The sequence below is a fragment of the Monodon monoceros genome, unplaced genomic scaffold (assembly GCF_005190385.1).
Source record: "Monodon monoceros isolate NGI ecotype Baffin Bay Population unplaced genomic scaffold, NGI_Narwhal_1 Super_Scaffold_18, whole genome shotgun sequence".
Lineage (NCBI taxonomy): Eukaryota > Metazoa > Chordata > Mammalia > Artiodactyla > Monodontidae > Monodon > Monodon monoceros.
Window position 1 is genome coordinate 82,404,728 of NW_021703774.1, and position 17,978 is coordinate 82,422,705.

Below are 17,978 nucleotides of genomic sequence, written 5' to 3' on the forward strand. Positions count from 1 at the left end.
TGGGCTCTAGGCATGTGGGCTCAGTAGTTGTGGCTCAAGGACTCTATAGAGCACAGGCTCAGTAGTTGTGGTGCATGGGCTTAGTTGCCCCATAGCATGTGGGATCTTCCTGGACCAGGGCTTGAACCTGTGTCCCCTGCATTGGCAGGTGGATTCTTAACCACTGTGTCACCAGGGAAGTCTGATTTGTGGTGTTTTAACATGATCTATTCCAGTTCTCATCTCCCCAACTCTAGTAGAATTGAAACAAAAAACCTTACAATAATAGTAGCCATGAAAATCAGCAGTGTAGTAACCACTGGTGGGGGCAGAATTGTTTGGAATCTTCAAAAAACCTCATTCTTAGAGAATTATCATTATTCAACATGTCTGACAGTTTCCTCGAAACCCCCACTCACAGGGCTTGTCTTTCTTTGACCTGATTCAGAGCTTGCTCAGTGCAAACAGCTTTTTCCCCAGGACATTTGTTGAAAACAATCGGGGCAATTATTTAAAATCTCAGCTGCCTGAGTTGGAAAAACAATTGGGGCAAACAAAAAGCTGACCAAACACTTCAAACCAAAAACTGGGAAGTGAGATGTCCATAGAGGGCTTTGAAAAGCTCTGACATATTCCCAGGATGCTAGAAGGTCATGCACATGTGCACACTGTGCCCATGCTCAGGAAATACCTGAGAAGGCCTGAATCTCCCTCCTCTGACTGAACTTGAAGCTCTATACAAGCAGGAATTGAAAGCTAAGGCAGAAGCGTAAGCTGCCTGCTGGAGAATTGAAAGCATGCCTAAACATACACATAATACCCTTTGGTGAAGCCTGGGAGATATACTGATTCAAGGCATTTTAAGGAAATTTTTGTCTAATCATTGGCTGATCACTAAGCTAACCAAGCAAGATTTCAATAGCCACATATGACAAAAAATACAAACTTCACAGAATTTATTTAGGAAATTCATTAAACAAACAAAAGGCAATAGGAGTAGTATCAACATGAACACCCAATAGCAATAACAACTAACCCTGGGGAGGGAATCTGATTTCCACAGTTGCCACATGGTATTATTTTATATTTTTAAATTAATTTTTATTGGAGTATCATTGCTTTACAATGTTGTGTTAGTTTCTACTGTACAGCAAAATGAATCAGCTATACGTATACATATATCCGCTCCTTTTTGGATTTCCTTCCCTTTCAGGTCACCACGGAGCACTGAGTAGAGTTCCCTGAGCTATACAGTAGGTTCTCATGAGTTACCTATTTTATACATAGTTTCAATAGTGTACATATGTCAATCCCAATCTCCCAATTCATCCCACCCCTGCTTCCTCCCTTGGTGTCCATACATTTGTTCTCTACTTCTGTGTCTCTATTTCTGTTTTGCAAATAAGATCATCTATACCATTTTTCTATATTCCACATATACGTGTTAATATATGATATTTGTTTTTCTCTTCTGACTTACTCTGTATGACAGTCTCTAGGTCCATCCACGTCTCTACAAATGACCCAATTTCGTTCCTTCTTATGGCTGAGTAATATTCCATTGCATATATGTACCACATCTTCTTTATCCATTCTTCTGTTGATGGACATTTAGGTTGCTTCTGTGTCCTGGCTATTGTAAATAGTGCTGCAATGAACATTGGGGTGCAGCCACATCATATTATTTTAAATGTCCAGTTTTCAACAACAACAAAAAAAACAACAAAACATGTGACGCACAAAGAAACTGGAAAGTATGGTCTATACACAGAAAAGTCATTTAATAGACACTATCCCCAAGGAAGCCTAGACATTGGACTTACTAGACAGAGGCTTTAATTTAGGTATTATAAATTTTTTCAAAGAATTAAAACTATGTCTAAAGAACTAAAAGAAATTATGAGAACAATATCTCACCAAATAGAGAATATTTATAAGAGATAGTTATTACAAAAAAAAAAGGAGCCAAATAGAAATTCTGGAGCTGAAAAGTACAATAACTGAATGAAAAATTTGTAAGAGGGGCTCAAAAGCAGACTTGAGCTGGCAGAAGAATCAGTAAACCTGAATATAGGTCAATTGAGGTTATCAAATCTAAGGGAAAAAAAGAAAAATGAATGAAAAATAAATAGAACTTCAGAGACAAAGACAAAGAGAGAATCTTGAAAGCAGCAAGAGAGAAGCAACTCATCACAAACCAAGTGTACTCAATAAGAGTAACAGCTGATTTTTCTTTAGAGACCAAAGAAGCCAGAAAGCAATGGGACAAAATACCCAAAGTGCTGAAAGAAAGACTGTCAACCCAGAATTCTATATCCAGCAAAATTATCCTTCAAAATGAAAGGGAGATTAAGACATTTCCAGATAAAAACTGAGAGAATTTGTTGCCAGCAGGCATTCCCTACAAGAAATACCAAAGAGTGTCCTTCAGGCTGAATTGAAAGGACACTACACAGTAACTTGAATCCACATGGAAAAAAATAAAGAACACCAGTAAAGGTAACTACATAGGTAAAATATACAATAAGACAGTATGAATGTATTTTTTTCTTTGTAAACACTTTTTTTCCCTTCTACCCGATTTAAAAGCAATAATTATACAATTTTTAATGGGCTTATAGTGTATAAAGATGTAATTTGTAAGACAATAGTGTGAAGGAGGAAACTGTACAGGAGCAAAGTTTTTGTATACTATTGCAATTAAATTGGTATTAAACTATACTAGACTGTTTTAAGTTAAGATGTTAATTGTAAACCACAGGACAACCACTAAGAAAATAACAAAAAACATAGTAAAAGAAACAGCGAGGTAATTAAAGGGGCACACCAAAAATATCTATTTAACATAAAAGAAGGCAGTGATGGAGGAATAGAAAAACAAAAAAGACATAAGACAGAGAAAACAAATAGTAAAACAGCAGACCTAAGTCCTACCTTATCAGTAATTAAATTAAATCTAAATAGATTAAGCACTTCAATCAAAAAGCAGTGATTGGCAAATTGGATCCAACCCTATGCTGTCTACAAGAGGCACATTATAGATTCAAAGACACAAATTGCTTTAGAGTATACAGATGAAAAAATAATATGCCATGCAGACAGTAACCAAAGAAACCTAGGCAAAATAGACTTTAAGATGAACTTGTTTTTAGACACAAAGACATTTTATAATGATAAAAGTTCAACCCATTATGAAGACATAACAATTATAAACATATATACACCTAACCACAGAGCCCCAAAATAGATGAAGCCAAAACTGATGGAAATAGACAATTCAATAACAATACTTGAAGATTTCAACAGAACTTCAATAAAATAATTAGGCAGAAAATCAACCAGGAAATAGAAGACTTGAACAACCAAGTATGTACCAAGTATAAACCAAATAAATCTAACAAACATCTGTAGAACATTTTACCCAACAACAAAAGAATACACATTCTTCTCAAGTACACATGGAACATTTTCCAGGATAGACCATCTATTAGGCCATAAAACAAGTCTCAGTACATTTGAAAGGACTGAGTATGTTCTCTGATCATAATGAAATAAAATCAGAAATGAACAACAAAAGAAAATTTGGCAAATGAGCAAATATGTGGAAATTAACAACACATTCCTAAATAACCAATGGTTCAAAGAATAAATTATAAAGGAAATTAGAAAACACATTGAGATGAATGAAAACAAATTACAAAATACCAAAATTTCTGTAATACAGCTAAAACAGTGACTAGCAGGAAATTTATAGCTGTATACATCTATATTTAAAAAGAAAAAAATCTCAAATCAATAACTGAAACTTTTGGGACTTCTCTGGCAGCACAGTGGTTAAGAATCCACCTGCCAATGCAGGGGACACAGGTTTGATCCCTGGTCCAGGAAGATCCCACATGCTGCGGAGCAGCTAAGCCTGTGTGCTACAACTACTGAGCCTGCTCTCTAGAGCCCGCGTGCCACAACTACTGAAGCCCGCATGCCTACAGCCCATGCTCTGCAACAAGAGAAGCCACCACAATGAGAAGCCCATGCACCACAATGAAGAGTAGCCCCTGCTCGATGCAACTATAGAAGGCCCACGCGCAGCAACGAAGACCCAGCACAACCAAAAGTAAATAAATTAAAATAAAATTTAATTTAATTTAATTTCCATCCTGTTGGGAAGAAGTCTCTAAAAAAATAAATAACTGAAACTTTTACCATAAGAAACAAGAAAAAAAGGGTAAATTAAATGCAAAGTTAATAGAGGGAAGGAAATAATGAAGATTAGAACAGAAATAAATGAACTAGAAAGTACAAAAAAATAAAGAAAATCAATAAAACCAAAAGTTTGGCTCTTTGAAAAAATCAGTAAAATTGACAAACTTTAGACTAACCAAGAAAAGAGATAGAGAACTCAAATTACTAAAATCAGAACTGGAAGAGGATACATTATGTATAGTGAAGAATTAACCTTACTAATAGAGAGGTTTGGCCTTTGTCCTTGGCTACTGGAATATGGTCTGTAGGTCTCTGAAGAGTCCTGCCTGATAGGAGTGTCTTTGTTTGCTGGGCCCTTTAGCTATATTGTCTTATTTCCAATCTCTGAAAGAACTGGAGACTAAAGTATTAGCCCCTGGTAAGGGCTCTAGTAAGGGCTGGAGACTAAAGGTCAGAACTCACGTGAGCAGTATGTGATCAAGCCCTACTAAATTCTAGACACCAAAAGCTTAGGTGAGTTTCCCCGGTTGGTGGTACTCTATATTTTCACACATTGTAAGTGGGAGAAAGTAATGCTATCCATGACTCCATGGAAAGAGTATGATCAAAAGCTCTACACTTGAACCTCTCCCAAACTCTGCCCTGTGCATCTCTTCCTGTGGCTGATTTCAACCTGTGTCCTTTCCCTGTAATAAATCGTGAATATAATAGCTTTCAGTGAATTCTGTGAGTCCTGTTGAATTGCCAAAACTGTTTTGGAAACCACCCCACTCCGCACCCCCTGACCCCCACTGCCTAAATTTGCAATTGGTGTTAGAAGTGAAGTCAATTTTGTGGGGCCTGTTCCCTCTAATAGTACTGTTGGTTAAACTCTTCATGTATCACTACTAACCTTATAGAAATAAAAAGGGATTACTAAGGAATACTATGAACAATTGCAGACCAACAAATCAGATAACCTAAATGAAATGAACACATTTCTAGAAAAGCACAAACTATCAAATGACTCAAGAAGATATAGACAAGCTGAATATACCTATAGCAAGTAAAAAGATTGACATAATCATCAAAAAACTACCCACAAAGAAAACCTGAAGCCCAGATGGCTTCACTGGTGAATTCTATGAAATATTTAAAGAACTAACAGCACTCTTTTACAAGCTCTTCCAAAAAGCAAGAGGAAGGAACACTTCCCAGCTTGTTCTTTGAAGCCAGTATTACCCTGTTACCAAAACCAGACAGACATCACAAGAGAAGAAAACTGCAAACCATTATCCCTGGTAAATATGGACGTAAAAATCCTCAACAGAATATGAGCAGAGTCCAACAACATAAAATGGGTTATATATCATGACAAATTGGGACTTACCTCAGGAGTGAAGGAATTCATAAATGGTTCAACATATAAAAATCAGTCAAACCATACCATATTAATAGAATAAAGGCCCCAAACCACAAGATCATCTTCATAGACACATAACAATTTGCTACAATCCAATATCCTTCACGATAAAAATACTCAACAACTAGGAATAGAAGGAAGCTTCTCAAACTTAATAAAGGGCATCTATAAAAACCCACAGGTAACATCATACTTAATGGTAAAATACTGAAAACTTCCCTGTAAGGTCAGAAATAAGACAAGGATGTCCACTTTCACCACATGCACTGGAGGTTTTATCCAAGGAAATTAGGCAATGAAAGGAAGATGTAAAACTATCACAGATGACATGATTTTGTAAACAGAAGATCCTAAGGAATCTACACACATATATACATATATATACATAAGTCTATTAGAACTGATAAATGAGTTCAGCAAATTTGCAGGCTGCAAAATTAACATACAAAAATCAATTGTATTTCTAGACACGAGCAATGAAAAATCCAAAAATAAAATTAAGAAAACAGTTCAAATTACCATATCATCAAAAATAATATTCAGGAATAAAATTAATTGCTAATGGGTACAGGGTTTCTTTCTGGGGTGATGAAAATATTCTGATATTAGTGATGATAGTTGTACAGTTTTGTGAATATACTGAAAACCACTGAAATACAAACTTTAAAAGGGTGAATTTTATGATATGTGAATTATATCTCAGTAAAGCTATTATTTAAGCAAATCAATTGTGTCTTTATAAACCAGCAACTAACAGAAAATGATTTTTTTTTAATTACCATCTACAAGAGTAATAAAAGCTACCTTGGAATAAGTCTAACAAAAGTTGTGCATAAAAGTAAATAAATAAATAAAAATAAATAAAAAATTTTAAAAAAGTTGTGCAAACCCTGGGAATTTTATAATTTTATAAAGCTTTTAGAAACTTTACTTCTATAAAAGTTTTATTTAAAAAACCTAGTCTTTTAGCTTCTTAAGCAGAACTCTTCCTAAGAGTTGTTCTTTTTAAATCACTACAGGATCACTTTCTAAATTATATTTGAAGTGTTTAGATTAGTTAGAAGGTGAGCTATTTAAAAGTTGATTTCTATGGATAGGAAGGTAGGATTTGTATTAAAGAGTAAGGAATAGTAAAATATGATATTGTCATTGTTGACCTGTACAGTATTAATACTGTACTACATCATTCCAGGTAATGTTAGGGTGGCCAGAATGAGTATGATAACATATTGTTGGAAGGTTTATTTTGACATAAAATAGAAGCTGGTTTAAGTAAATCAAAGGAGAACTTAATTTCTCTAAAGTAGACTGGTAAACCTTTTAGCTCTCAACTTCTCCTATCTGCTAGTAATTCATAATCACATTGTATTTCTTTTTCTAACTATGTTTTTCACTAATGCTGGAGCTTAAGAAGAAAAGGGGAAATCTTTGGTTTAAAACTACTAGTCTCTGATATCAGGGTTCATTTTTTAAAAAATATTTTATTTATTTGGTTGCGCCCTGTCAGTTGCGGCAGACGGGCTCCTTAGTTGTGGCATGCATGTGGAATCTAGCTCCCTGACCAGGGATTGAACCCAGGCCCCCTGCATTGGGAGCATGGAGTCTTAACCACTGCACCACCAGGGAAGTCCCTCAGTGTTCATTTTGCAGGTTTAAACAGTATTGGTCAGCCATTGTTTGGGAATCTTTCTAGTCACATATTAGTAAAGGAATACCTTAAATCTAAGCAGCTAGATGAAAACCCAACTTTACTGAGCTAACTTTCCAGCCCGTTAAATGAGAATCTAATGTTTGAAATGACCTTTTATTTAGAAAATTGCTATATGCCTTTATTTAATAAATGTAAGGGATTTTATGGGAGTGCTTTGTTATTGACCTACTTGTTATGTACTATTTTAATTTCATACCCTTTAGATATTTGGATTTGAACTGCATTTTAGAATTCATCTTTACTTACAATGCCATCATCAAACGGAGGTCCAGTTGGATACACGCCCCCAGATGGAGGCTGGGGGTGGGCAGTTGTTGTTGGAGCTTTCATTTCCATTGGCTTCTCTTGTGCTTTTGGCAAATCTATTACTGTATTTTACAAAGAAATTGAGGAAATATTTAACGCCAGCACCAGCGAAGTGTCATGGTTATCTTCCATCGCGTTTGCTGTCATGTATGGTGGAGGTAAGTACTCATGACCTGCTCTTTTAACTTTCAATGGGTAGACAAAAGCTCTGTAGTAAGTGCTTTTTGTTCTTGATGCCCTTATCAGTGAGATATTTGAAATGTTAGTTCTTGGAGTTACGTGATTAGAGTCGTGTTTTTCATTGTCTTTAACAATAAAAGCTACATAGAAGCTGTGTGCTCTGTTAGGTCAGTTATAAAATGGTGTCATTATAAAGGATAACTTCCTTTAAAGATGTGTTTTGTGTTGACTGCTGGGTATAGAAAGGTAATTGATATTTGTATTTTAATCATATACCCTGTAAGCTTGCTAAACTCTTGTTGTTTCCAATAGTTTATTGGTAGATTTTTTTTCAAAAATTTTTGATAGACAAATCTTCTGCAAATACTGATAGTTCGGTTTCTTCATTTCCTTACACCTTTTCCCCCCTGTCTTACTGCTGGCTCGGACCTCCAGTATAATGTTGAAGAAAAGTGGTGATGGTAGGCATTCTTGTTTTGTAGTTCTGTTTTGGTTGTGTTGTTGTTTTCTGTGAGAAATAATACATTTTAGCTAGTTTGGAAACATGCCCTTAAGTCAGCAGTTTGATCAGACTTGCTCATAAATCTCATCGTTCATGTGTTTGCTCTAGATGACCATCTAAAAATTTAAAACAAGCAAACTTGCTACATATATGTGGATAATATCCTAGATACATGAAGAATCCTATAAACACTTATAATCAGGGTATTTGCAGCCTCTTCTGCCTTAAAATAATTAGATTATTGTCTTGCATACTTTAGTTAAAACCCATCTAGTATGTCCTAGATATATAGAAAATGTACAATCAATACTATATGTATTCCATTACACAGACCTGTGACTCTGAAATAAAGATAGAAAGTAATACTCCTTACCACTGTCTTCTGTTTCATCTGTTTATTTTCTGGGGTGGCATCCTGTCATGTTGGTAATGTCATATGCAGGTGTGGATGTGAGGGCTAGGCTTCTCCTCTGTATGACTAAGCTGTTTGTGCTCTCCTAGGTCCTATCAGCAGTATCCTGGTGAATAAATATGGCAGTCGTCCAGTTATGATTGTTGGCGGCTGCTTGTCAGGCTGTGGCTTGATTGCGGCTTCTTTCTGTACCACTGTGCAGGAACTTTACTTGTGTGTTGGAATCATTGCAGGTGAGTTGCTACTGATGTATTTTCAAGCATTAATTTTTGTGTGGACTATTTATAGCATTAATTTGCCAATTCTTTTGAAAAATGAAAGTTCTTTGTTAGAAAAATTACGAGGTCACTATTTTTTAGAGCTGTTGATACGTTAATTTAAAAAAAGCAAGTCTTTAAAGAAAGTTCTGGCACTTAATCGGTGATTATTTTTATTGACTGAATAAATTGAAAGAGATTCTTTCCTTTCTTCCTTTCTTTCTTCCCTTCCTCCCTCTCTTTCTTTCTTTCTTTTCTTTTCTTTCTTTTTTTGTCTTAAGAAAGAAGATAGTGGTAATAGGTAAAAAGTTGTTGAAAGGGAGGTCATTAGCTATTCCCACTCATTTCCCATTCTACCCAAGAAGGAATTGGCTCAAATTAGAGAAAGAGAGGATGTCAGATACAAAGCAGTTTCTGATAGAAAAGACAGATACATTTTCAAGGGATAAAGGGCATTCATGAGGAAACCCCCCTTTCTAATAGCTAAATTAAGAAAATAAAATTGCTGAATATAAATACAATCGACACCCATAGCTCTACAGTTCAGAGAAAACTACCATTAATATTTTGATGCCATATCAACTCATTTTTATATACACACATAGAATTTTTAGAACAAAGAGGGATGGCATTAGTGAAGTCAAACAGAGAAAGACAAATATCATATGATATCACTCATATGTGGAATCTAATTTTTTTAAATGATACAAATGAACTTATTTACTAAACAGAAACAGACTTATAGATATCGAAAACAAACTTATGGTTACCTAAGGAGAAAAGTGGGGGTGGTATAAATCAGGAGCTTGGGATGAACATACACACACTACTATATATAAGATAGATAACCAACGAGCACCTACTTATAGCACAGGGAACTCTATGCTCAATATTCTGTGATAACCTATAAGAGAAAAGAATCTAAAGGAGAATGAATGTATGTATATGTATGACTGAATCACTTTGCTCTATACCTGAAACTAACACAGCACTGTAAATCAACTATACTCCAATACAGTTAAAAATTTTTTTAAAGAGATGAGATTATGTATGTATAATGTTTGTAACCAATTTTTTCACTTAATGATACATCATGTATTATACATAGTTTCTCTATCTCAGTAAATATACTTTAGCAGCGATTATTTTTTCATGGGATAGATGGATATACCATAATTTATTTCACCATTCTCTAATTGCAGGACATTTAGATTGTTTATATTTTCACTCTTAATAAACAGTATTTGCATGATAGTACTTCTGTATGCATCTTTGTGAAAATGATAATTTCCTTTGGATAAATTTTTAGAAGAGCAATTACTGGGAAAAAAGCGTTTTGATATCATTGGCCAAATACTCTTTTGGAAAGGTTATAATAATTTACAGTCCCACCTGCAGGACCTGAGATAATGCCAGTAATGGGTATTATCTTTTTGGATCTATACTTTTACTACATTAATTAAATTTTTAAACATTTAGCTATTTTAACTCATTGGATTATTTGAATAACATAAGGAAGGAATAGAACTTTATTTGTTCCCATGTGATTATTCAGCCTGTTCATTATTTCATTTATTAATTCACTCAACAAATACTTATTGAGTCCCTAACTATATGCCAGCACTGGTCCAAGCTCTGTGGGGAGAGCCAACATGACAGGCAAGATTCCCGCTGTTTAGTGGAGGGAAGCAGACAATGAGCAGACCAACAAATAAATGAATAAATAAGAAAAATATTGGGTAGTAATAACTGCTTTGCAAAGACTTAAAACAGAATTTTGATAGAGAAGAATTGAATGGTCCCTAAAGGGAAGGCTCCTCAGAGGTGGTGATTTTAAGTTGATATCTGAATGAAAGCTAGGAGAAGGCTTTGAGAAAATCTAGAAGAACAGTTACACTTAGCACAAGTAAGAATAGACTGAGATGAGGGCAGGGAGGTAGGTTAGGGCTAAATCATGGGACCTCTTAATCCGGAGTGAAAAGTTATGGACGGGCAGTCATTAGAGAAATCGAAATGTGCAAGCATCCTAACCTGGTTTACCTAGTAGGGAAGCAAGATTGGGAGACCATTTAACAGGTTATTGGGATAGTTACTGTCCCAGCCCCATTAGCTGAAAAATCCATTGTTTCCCTATTAATTTAAATGTATCCTTTGGTTCTGTTTCTGGACTTTCTGCCCACTTTTAGTAATCAATTTTTCTAATTTTGAATAAGTGCCACACTATTCTAATTACCGTAGCTGTACAATATATTTATATATCTGTTAGAGTAGGCCCACCAATTATTTATCCTATTCCAATAGTTCTAATGCATTTGTTCTTCGGGTGTGTTTTAGAGTCATTTTACCTCATTTGAAAAATAAAACACATTGAAATTTTCATAGAAATTTCATTAAATTAATGGATTTACTAAGGTAGTGTTAGCATCTTGACAATGTTTGTTTTACTATCCAAAAACATTTTCTCTCTCTCCCTCCCCCTCCCTCTCTCTTGCTTCCCTTCCTTCTGCCCCTTCTCCTGTCTTGCTTTCTGAATTTATAAGATTCATCTTCTCTCCTTTTTGCTTTCAATTCCTCTGGAAAGCTATTCCTCTGGAAAGCTAAAATTATGAAATAAGACAAAGGATCTTACATTTACTGTTCTTTTTGTAGCTAAAGGATAAAGAATTATTTTTTAAAATATACATTTTTTAGGGACTCTCTGGTGGTCCAAGGTTAAGACTCTGTACTTCCACTGCAAGGGGCCTGGGTTCGATCCCTGGTCGGGGAACTAAGATCCTGCATACCACATGGTGCGGCCAAAAAAAAAAAAAAAAAATATATATATATATATACACACACATATATAAATATATATACATTTTTTAATTTTATAAATCTAGTATTTGCTGCATAAAGAGACTTTATGTCTGTATTTATTTGATAACAGTCCACTTAATGACCTACTAGTTATAACAGCCTCTCATGATTTTGACCTCTTTCCATTTCATTTCTTTGCCTAGTTAATTAATTCCAGATATGTTTCTGACATTTATTGGAGTATGTGATTCTTTCTTCCCCTCTCGCCAGGTCTTGGGCTTGCCTTCAACTTGAATCCATCTCTGACCATGATTGGCAGGTATTTCTACAAGAGGCGACCATTAGCAAATGGACTGGCCATGGCAGGCAGCCCTGTGTTCCTCTCCGCCCTGGCCCCCCTCAACCAGGCTCTTTTTGCTGTCTTTGGCTGGAGAGGAAGCTTCCTAATTCTTGGAGGCATCCTACTAAACTGCTGTGTGGCTGGAGCCCTGATGAGACCAATAGGGCCCAAGCCAACCACTGCAGGGAAAGAGAAGTCTAAAGAATCCCTTCAGGAAGCTGGAAAATGTGATGCAAACAAGGGGGCAGGTGATGCAAATACAGAAGTTAATGGCAGAAACCCCCCAAAGGAGAAACAATCCGTTTTCCAAACAGTTAACAAACTTCTGGACTTATCCCTATTCAAACACAGAGGCTTTATGCTGTACCTCTCTGGGAATGTGATAATGTCTTTTGCGCTGGCTACACCTTTAGTCTTTCTTAGTAATTATGCCAAGAGTCAACATCACACTAGTGAGAAGTCTGCCTTCCTTCTTTCCATTCTGGCTTTTGTTGACATGGTAGCCAGACCTTCTATGGGATTTGTAGCCAACACAAAGTGGATAAGACCTCGAATTCAGTATTTTTTTGCTGCTTCTATTATTGCAAATGGAGTGTGTCATATGCTAGTACCCTTATCCTCTAGCTATATAGGGTTCTGTCTTTATGCGGGATTCCTTGGATTTGCTTTTGGGTGGTTTGGCGCCGTATTGTTTGAAACGCTGATGGACCTGGTTGGATCCCAGAGGTTCTCCAGTGCTGTGGGATTGGTGACCATTGTGGAATGCTGTCCTATTCTCCTGGGGCCACCGATTTTAGGTATAGTATGTCTCCCTATTTCTATGGTTCTATTAACATAAAACAGAAGATTAGGAAGGTGACAGAAAGCAGAAATCAGTGAGCTGCTTGACAGTCTTTCTTCGCTTCTGTACCCTCAGTGCTGGCACAATGCTTGGTACAGCATAATTGCTCAAATACTTAATAGAACTGAATTAAAGTGAATCATCAAGCTGAAAGAAGAATAAAAAACTATTACACACTTAAGTATGTATAATGGTTTTTCCTGATAAAAAACCTAATATGTTTATTGTAGAAAAATGTATAACCACCTTTAAAATACTGTTGGTGATTTCTTTTTAATTGTGGAGTTTATCTCAGCAGTAATATTTAAAATAATAACAATAGGTACCAGGTGAGGGCTAACAGTATACCAGGGACTATCCTAGTCATTTTCTATATTCTGTCATATATTACAAGTCTGTGATGTAGGACAATTATTGTTCCCGCTTTATAAATAAAGAAATAGAGGCTTCTAAAAGTGAAATAACTTGTGCAAGATCACACAGCTAGTAAGTGACTATAAAACTTGATGTATTATTCTCTTAAGAATGCTAAATGGTGAATGGATAAAGAAGATGTGGCACATATATACAATGGACTATTACTCAGCCATAAAAAGAAATGAAATTGAGTTATTTGTAGTGAGGTGGATGGACCTAGAGTCTGTCATACAGAGTGAAGTAAGTCAGAAAGAGAAAAACAAATACTGTATGCTAATGCATATAAATGGAATCTAAAAAAAAAAATGGTTCTGAAGAACCTAGGGGCAGAACAGGAATAAAGACACAGATGTAGAGAATGGACTTGAGGACACAGGGAGGGGGAAGGGTAAGCTGGGACGAAGTGAGAGAGTAGCACTGACATATATACACTATCAAATGTAAAATAGATAGCTAGTGGGAAGCAGCCGCATAGCACAGGGAGATCAGCTCGGTGCTTTGCGACCACCTAGAGGGGTGGGATAGGGGGGGTGGGAGGGAGATGCAAGAGGGAGGGGATATGGGGCTATACGTATGCATATAGCTGATTTACTTTGTTATACAGCAGAAACTAACACAACACTGTAAAGCAATTATACTCCAATAAAGATGTTAAAAAAAAAGAATGCTAAATGGTTTACATTTTTAAATTATTATTAATATAAAATACAACAATAATTTGGACTTCTGGATGTGACTCATGGTTTTGAGATTATGTACTATAAAGTAAGGAAGGATACATAAGTGAAGATCCACTACTGACCTGTCCACCCTCTCTCCTCCCTATATATACCCAAGGAGACTCCAAATCCTGTCCGTTTTTGCTTCCTAAATCTCTTTCTAATCTGCCCGTTTGCTCTCCGTTTGCTCTCCATCACAACTACCACTCTTATCCAAATCTCCTATCTTCTATCAGTAGCCTTCTAATTTTACCCATATCCACCCTAGCTGTTCTTCGTCTCTTAGAACACTCCAGTTGCTTCCCACGTTCTCAGGGTGAAGATCAAATTCCCTGCTGTGGCCTACTAGGTCCTGCGTGGCCTGGCCCACCTGTGTCTCCAGCCTCATTTCCCACCACTCAGTTTGCTCTCTCTGCTTCTCCTCTCACACCCTGTGCTTCCTCCTACCACCTGCCTTTGCACTCGCTGTTCTCTGCCCTGAGCCTTTTCCCATCTCCCTTCTCCTTGATAACTCCTATCCTCCTGTAAGTCTTGGCTAAGTTTACACTTTAAGAAAAGCCTTCCTGGGCTTCCCTGGTGGCGCAGTGGTTAAGAATCCGCCTTCTAATGCAGGGGACACAGTTTCGGGCCCTGGTCCGGGAAGATCCCACGTGCCATGGAGAAACTAAGCCCGTGCTCCACAACTACTGATCCTGTGTTCTAGAGCCCACGAGCCACAACTACTGAGCCCGCGTGCCACAACTAATGAAGCCCACACGCCTAGAGATCGTGCTCCGCAACAAGAGAAGCCACTGCAATGAGAAGCCCAAGCACCACAGCCAAGAGTAGTGCCCGCTCGCCGCAACTAGAGAAAGCCCGCACACAGCAACAAAGACCCAACGCAGCCAAAAATAAAAAAATTTTTTTAATTAAAAAAAAAGAAAAGCCTTTCTGACCCTACTTGCTGGTCTAAAACCCCTATTTTCTGCCTTCAAACCTTCCTTGTAGCACTTGTCACAGTCTGTATAGTTATTGGATTAACATTTCTCTTCTCCACTGAGCTGTGGATGTTACCTCCTTTGCTCACCCTTAACTCAGGGCCTAGCAGACCCAGGGCCGTGTGTATATTTAGAGAATCAATAAGTATTGCTGAGCGAGTGATGCCCTGCATTGGAAAACCATATAGAGTCATATTTGAATTGGTTATTATGTCCTTTATATGGGTAGTATTTTCCAAAGTTTATTTCTTTTATTTATTTATTTGGCTGTGTTGGGTCTTAGTTGCGGCACACGGATCTTCATTGTGGCGCTTGGGCGCCCTGGTTGTGGGGCATGGGCTCCAGAGCACGTGGGCTCAGTGGTTGCAGCACACGGGCCCTCTAGTGGCAGCTCGCGGGCTCTAGAGCGTGCAGGCTCAGTAGTTGCGGCGCGCAGACTTAGTTGCCCTGCAGCATGTAGGATCTTAGTTCCCTCACCAGGGATCGAACTGACATCTCCTGCATTGGAAGGTGGATTCTTAACCACTGGACCACCAGGGAAGTCCCTCCAAAGTTTATTTCTTAATACTAGTTTGAGATACTAATACATTTTACTATTACAAGGATTTCATGGCCAAAAAAAGATTGGAAACACCAAAGTAAATAAGTTTCTTTACCTCATAAATAAGTAAATAAGTTTCTTTACCTCATAAAGCCTTTAATAGAAAAGACTATGTGTCATTTCCAAATTTACTTGACTTTGCAAACACTAGGGAGTAACCCTGTAGCACAGAAGTTATGGTGCAGGCCTCAGAGTCAGGCTTGCTGGGTTGAATCAGCCAACCTGTTTCACAAGCTTTGTGACCTTGGACGAGTCACTTAAGGTTTCTGTACTTCAGTTTTTTTGTTATACAGTGGGGATGATGATAGAGGATTCCTGTTTTAAGGAATTAAGCTTCCTGTCGTGAGGATTAAGCACTTAGAATGGTGGAAAGGTGTTGCCGTTAGTTAATGTTAGCAGAGCATGAGTGTTCACAGGAACGCCCTTTGGGAAATGCTGATGTCAGAGAAAGTGCATTGGCCTGGGAGACTGGAATTAGCTCTATGGCCTTGGGCAAGACTACTAAACCTCTTTTGAGCAACAAATTTTTCCATTGAATATTGAGAGGATTGACTCTAGGTGGTCTCTAGGACTTTCCCAATTCAGATTTGCCAAGATTTAATTATTTTCAAGTTCCTAAAGATAACAGAATACACAGGGCCGTCCAAAATCAGTTGACATCATAGACAAAAGATCAAATAATTTTGAGCAGTTTCTATTTAGACTAATTTGTCATTTACAAGCTCTTTGAGTGGATCCTTAAGCTTTATTTGGGAAAGGGTATAATTGTTTACCCACATAACTTTTTTTTTTTTTTTGGACATCCTTAGGTCGTCTCAGTGACATATACGGAGACTACAAATATACATACTGGGCATGCGGCATAATCCTTATTGTCTCAGGCATCTATCTCTGCATTGGCATGGGCATCCATTATCAACTTGAGGCAAAAGAACAGAAGGCAGAGGCGAAGCAGAATAAGGAAAGTAAAGAGATGGAACCAAAAGAAGTTATTAAAGCTGCAGAATCTCCAGAACTGAAAGGCACAGAAGCAGGACCCAAAGAGGAGAAACTTTCAGGCTGAAGTCAGAGATAAACAGAAGCTTTGGAGCAAAGATACTTGAAAAATTCTACTGAATCATGTTCTACTCTTGGTGCTAACAGTGGATAGTGGACATTTGTGTGGAAGTCATACCAGGTGTTCCTTGATAGAACTTTTATTTCCTTCCTTTACAACAGTCATAATAAATATGTCACGTCCTTTAGGGGCAGGGGATTTGCAAAAGGTGACAGAAGGAAAAAGCTTCTATTTGAAGTCATATTTATTAAGGTATACCTTATATACTGTACAAATCCCTTTTATAAGAGTAAAGTTTAATGAATTTTGACACAGGTATTTTGTCAAATAATTACCACACTAATATAGAATATTTCAAACAGCCAAAATAATTCCCTTCTGCTCCTTTGCAGTTAGTCCCCTCCCCTTAACTATAGCCCCTGGCAGCCACTGCTCTGACTTCTGTCCCCTATAGTTTTGTCTTTTCCAGAATGGAACAAATGGAATCACATAGTATGTAACTATTGGCACAATAGTGTATATATATGGTCTTTATCCTCAGTTCCTGGTATACAGCTCCTAGAAGCCTTGGAATCTCTGCAGTGATAAGAGTATCTTTTGCATGCTAATTAGGTGACTGGTGGCTGGAGACCCCTTTCTTAACTTCAGGATAGGGGCTAGTCTCCAAAAAGGCCAAAGCATGATTGGAGGGTTGGAACTTTCAGCCCCATCCTCTGACCTCTGAGAAGGGGAGAGGGGCTGGAAGTTGGGTTCAATTATTAATGTCCAATGATATAATCAATCATGCCTATGTAATAAAACCCCCTAAGCTACAGAGAGCTTCCTGGCTGGTGAATACTTTGAGGTACTGGGAGAGTAGTGTGCCCAGAGAGGGCATGGAAGCTCCCTACCTCCCCTCCCCACCATATTTTACCCTATGCATCTCTTCCATCTGGCTGTTCTGAATTGTATCCTTTATAATAAATCAGTGAACGTAAGCAAAGTGTTTCCTGAGTTCTGTGATCCATTCTAGTAAATTATCAAACTTGATGAAGGAGTCATGGGAACTCCCAATTTATAGCTGATTGGTCACAAGTACAGGTGGCAACCCGGGACTTGAGACTGGAATCTGAAGTGAGGGCAGTCTTGTGAGACTAAGCCTTTAAATCTGTGGAATCTGACACTAACTCGGAGTACTTTATGTCAGAATTGAATTGAACTGTAGGACACCCAGTCGGTGTCTGGAGAGTTGGCGCAATGGTTGTTGGTATGGAAATAACCCACACATTTGGTGTCAGA

The 17,978-nt window shown here is 37.4% G+C and overlaps 1 protein-coding gene across 1 annotated transcript; it reads left to right on the top strand.

The window, feature by feature from the left end:
* The first annotated feature begins 7,542 nt into the window (after positions 1 to 7,542).
* On the top strand, positions 7,543 to 16,706 carry LOC114899158 (monocarboxylate transporter 1-like). The gene is made up of 4 exons (XM_029229620.1): positions 7,543 to 7,759; positions 8,785 to 8,928; positions 12,019 to 12,885; positions 16,453 to 16,706. The coding sequence occupies exons 1-4, from the start codon at positions 7,543 to 7,545 to the stop codon at positions 16,704 to 16,706; spliced, it is 1,482 nt and encodes a 493-aa protein (XP_029085453.1).
* Positions 16,707 to 17,978: the final 1,272 nt, after the last annotated feature.

What these genes read in the sequence shown, in the direction of transcription:
- LOC114899158 (XM_029229620.1), top strand. Translation starts at nt 7,543, where the DNA reads ATGCCATCATCAAACGGAGGTCCAGTTGGATACACGCCCCCAGATGGA. An exon ending in TGCTGTCATGTATGGTGGAG is followed by an intron (nt 7,760 to 8,784) that starts GTAAGTACTCAT and finishes GTGCTCTCCTAG; the next exon opens with GTCCTATCAGCAGTATCCTG. An exon ending in GTGTGTTGGAATCATTGCAG is followed by an intron (nt 8,929 to 12,018) that starts GTGAGTTGCTAC and finishes CCCTCTCGCCAG; the next exon opens with GTCTTGGGCTTGCCTTCAAC.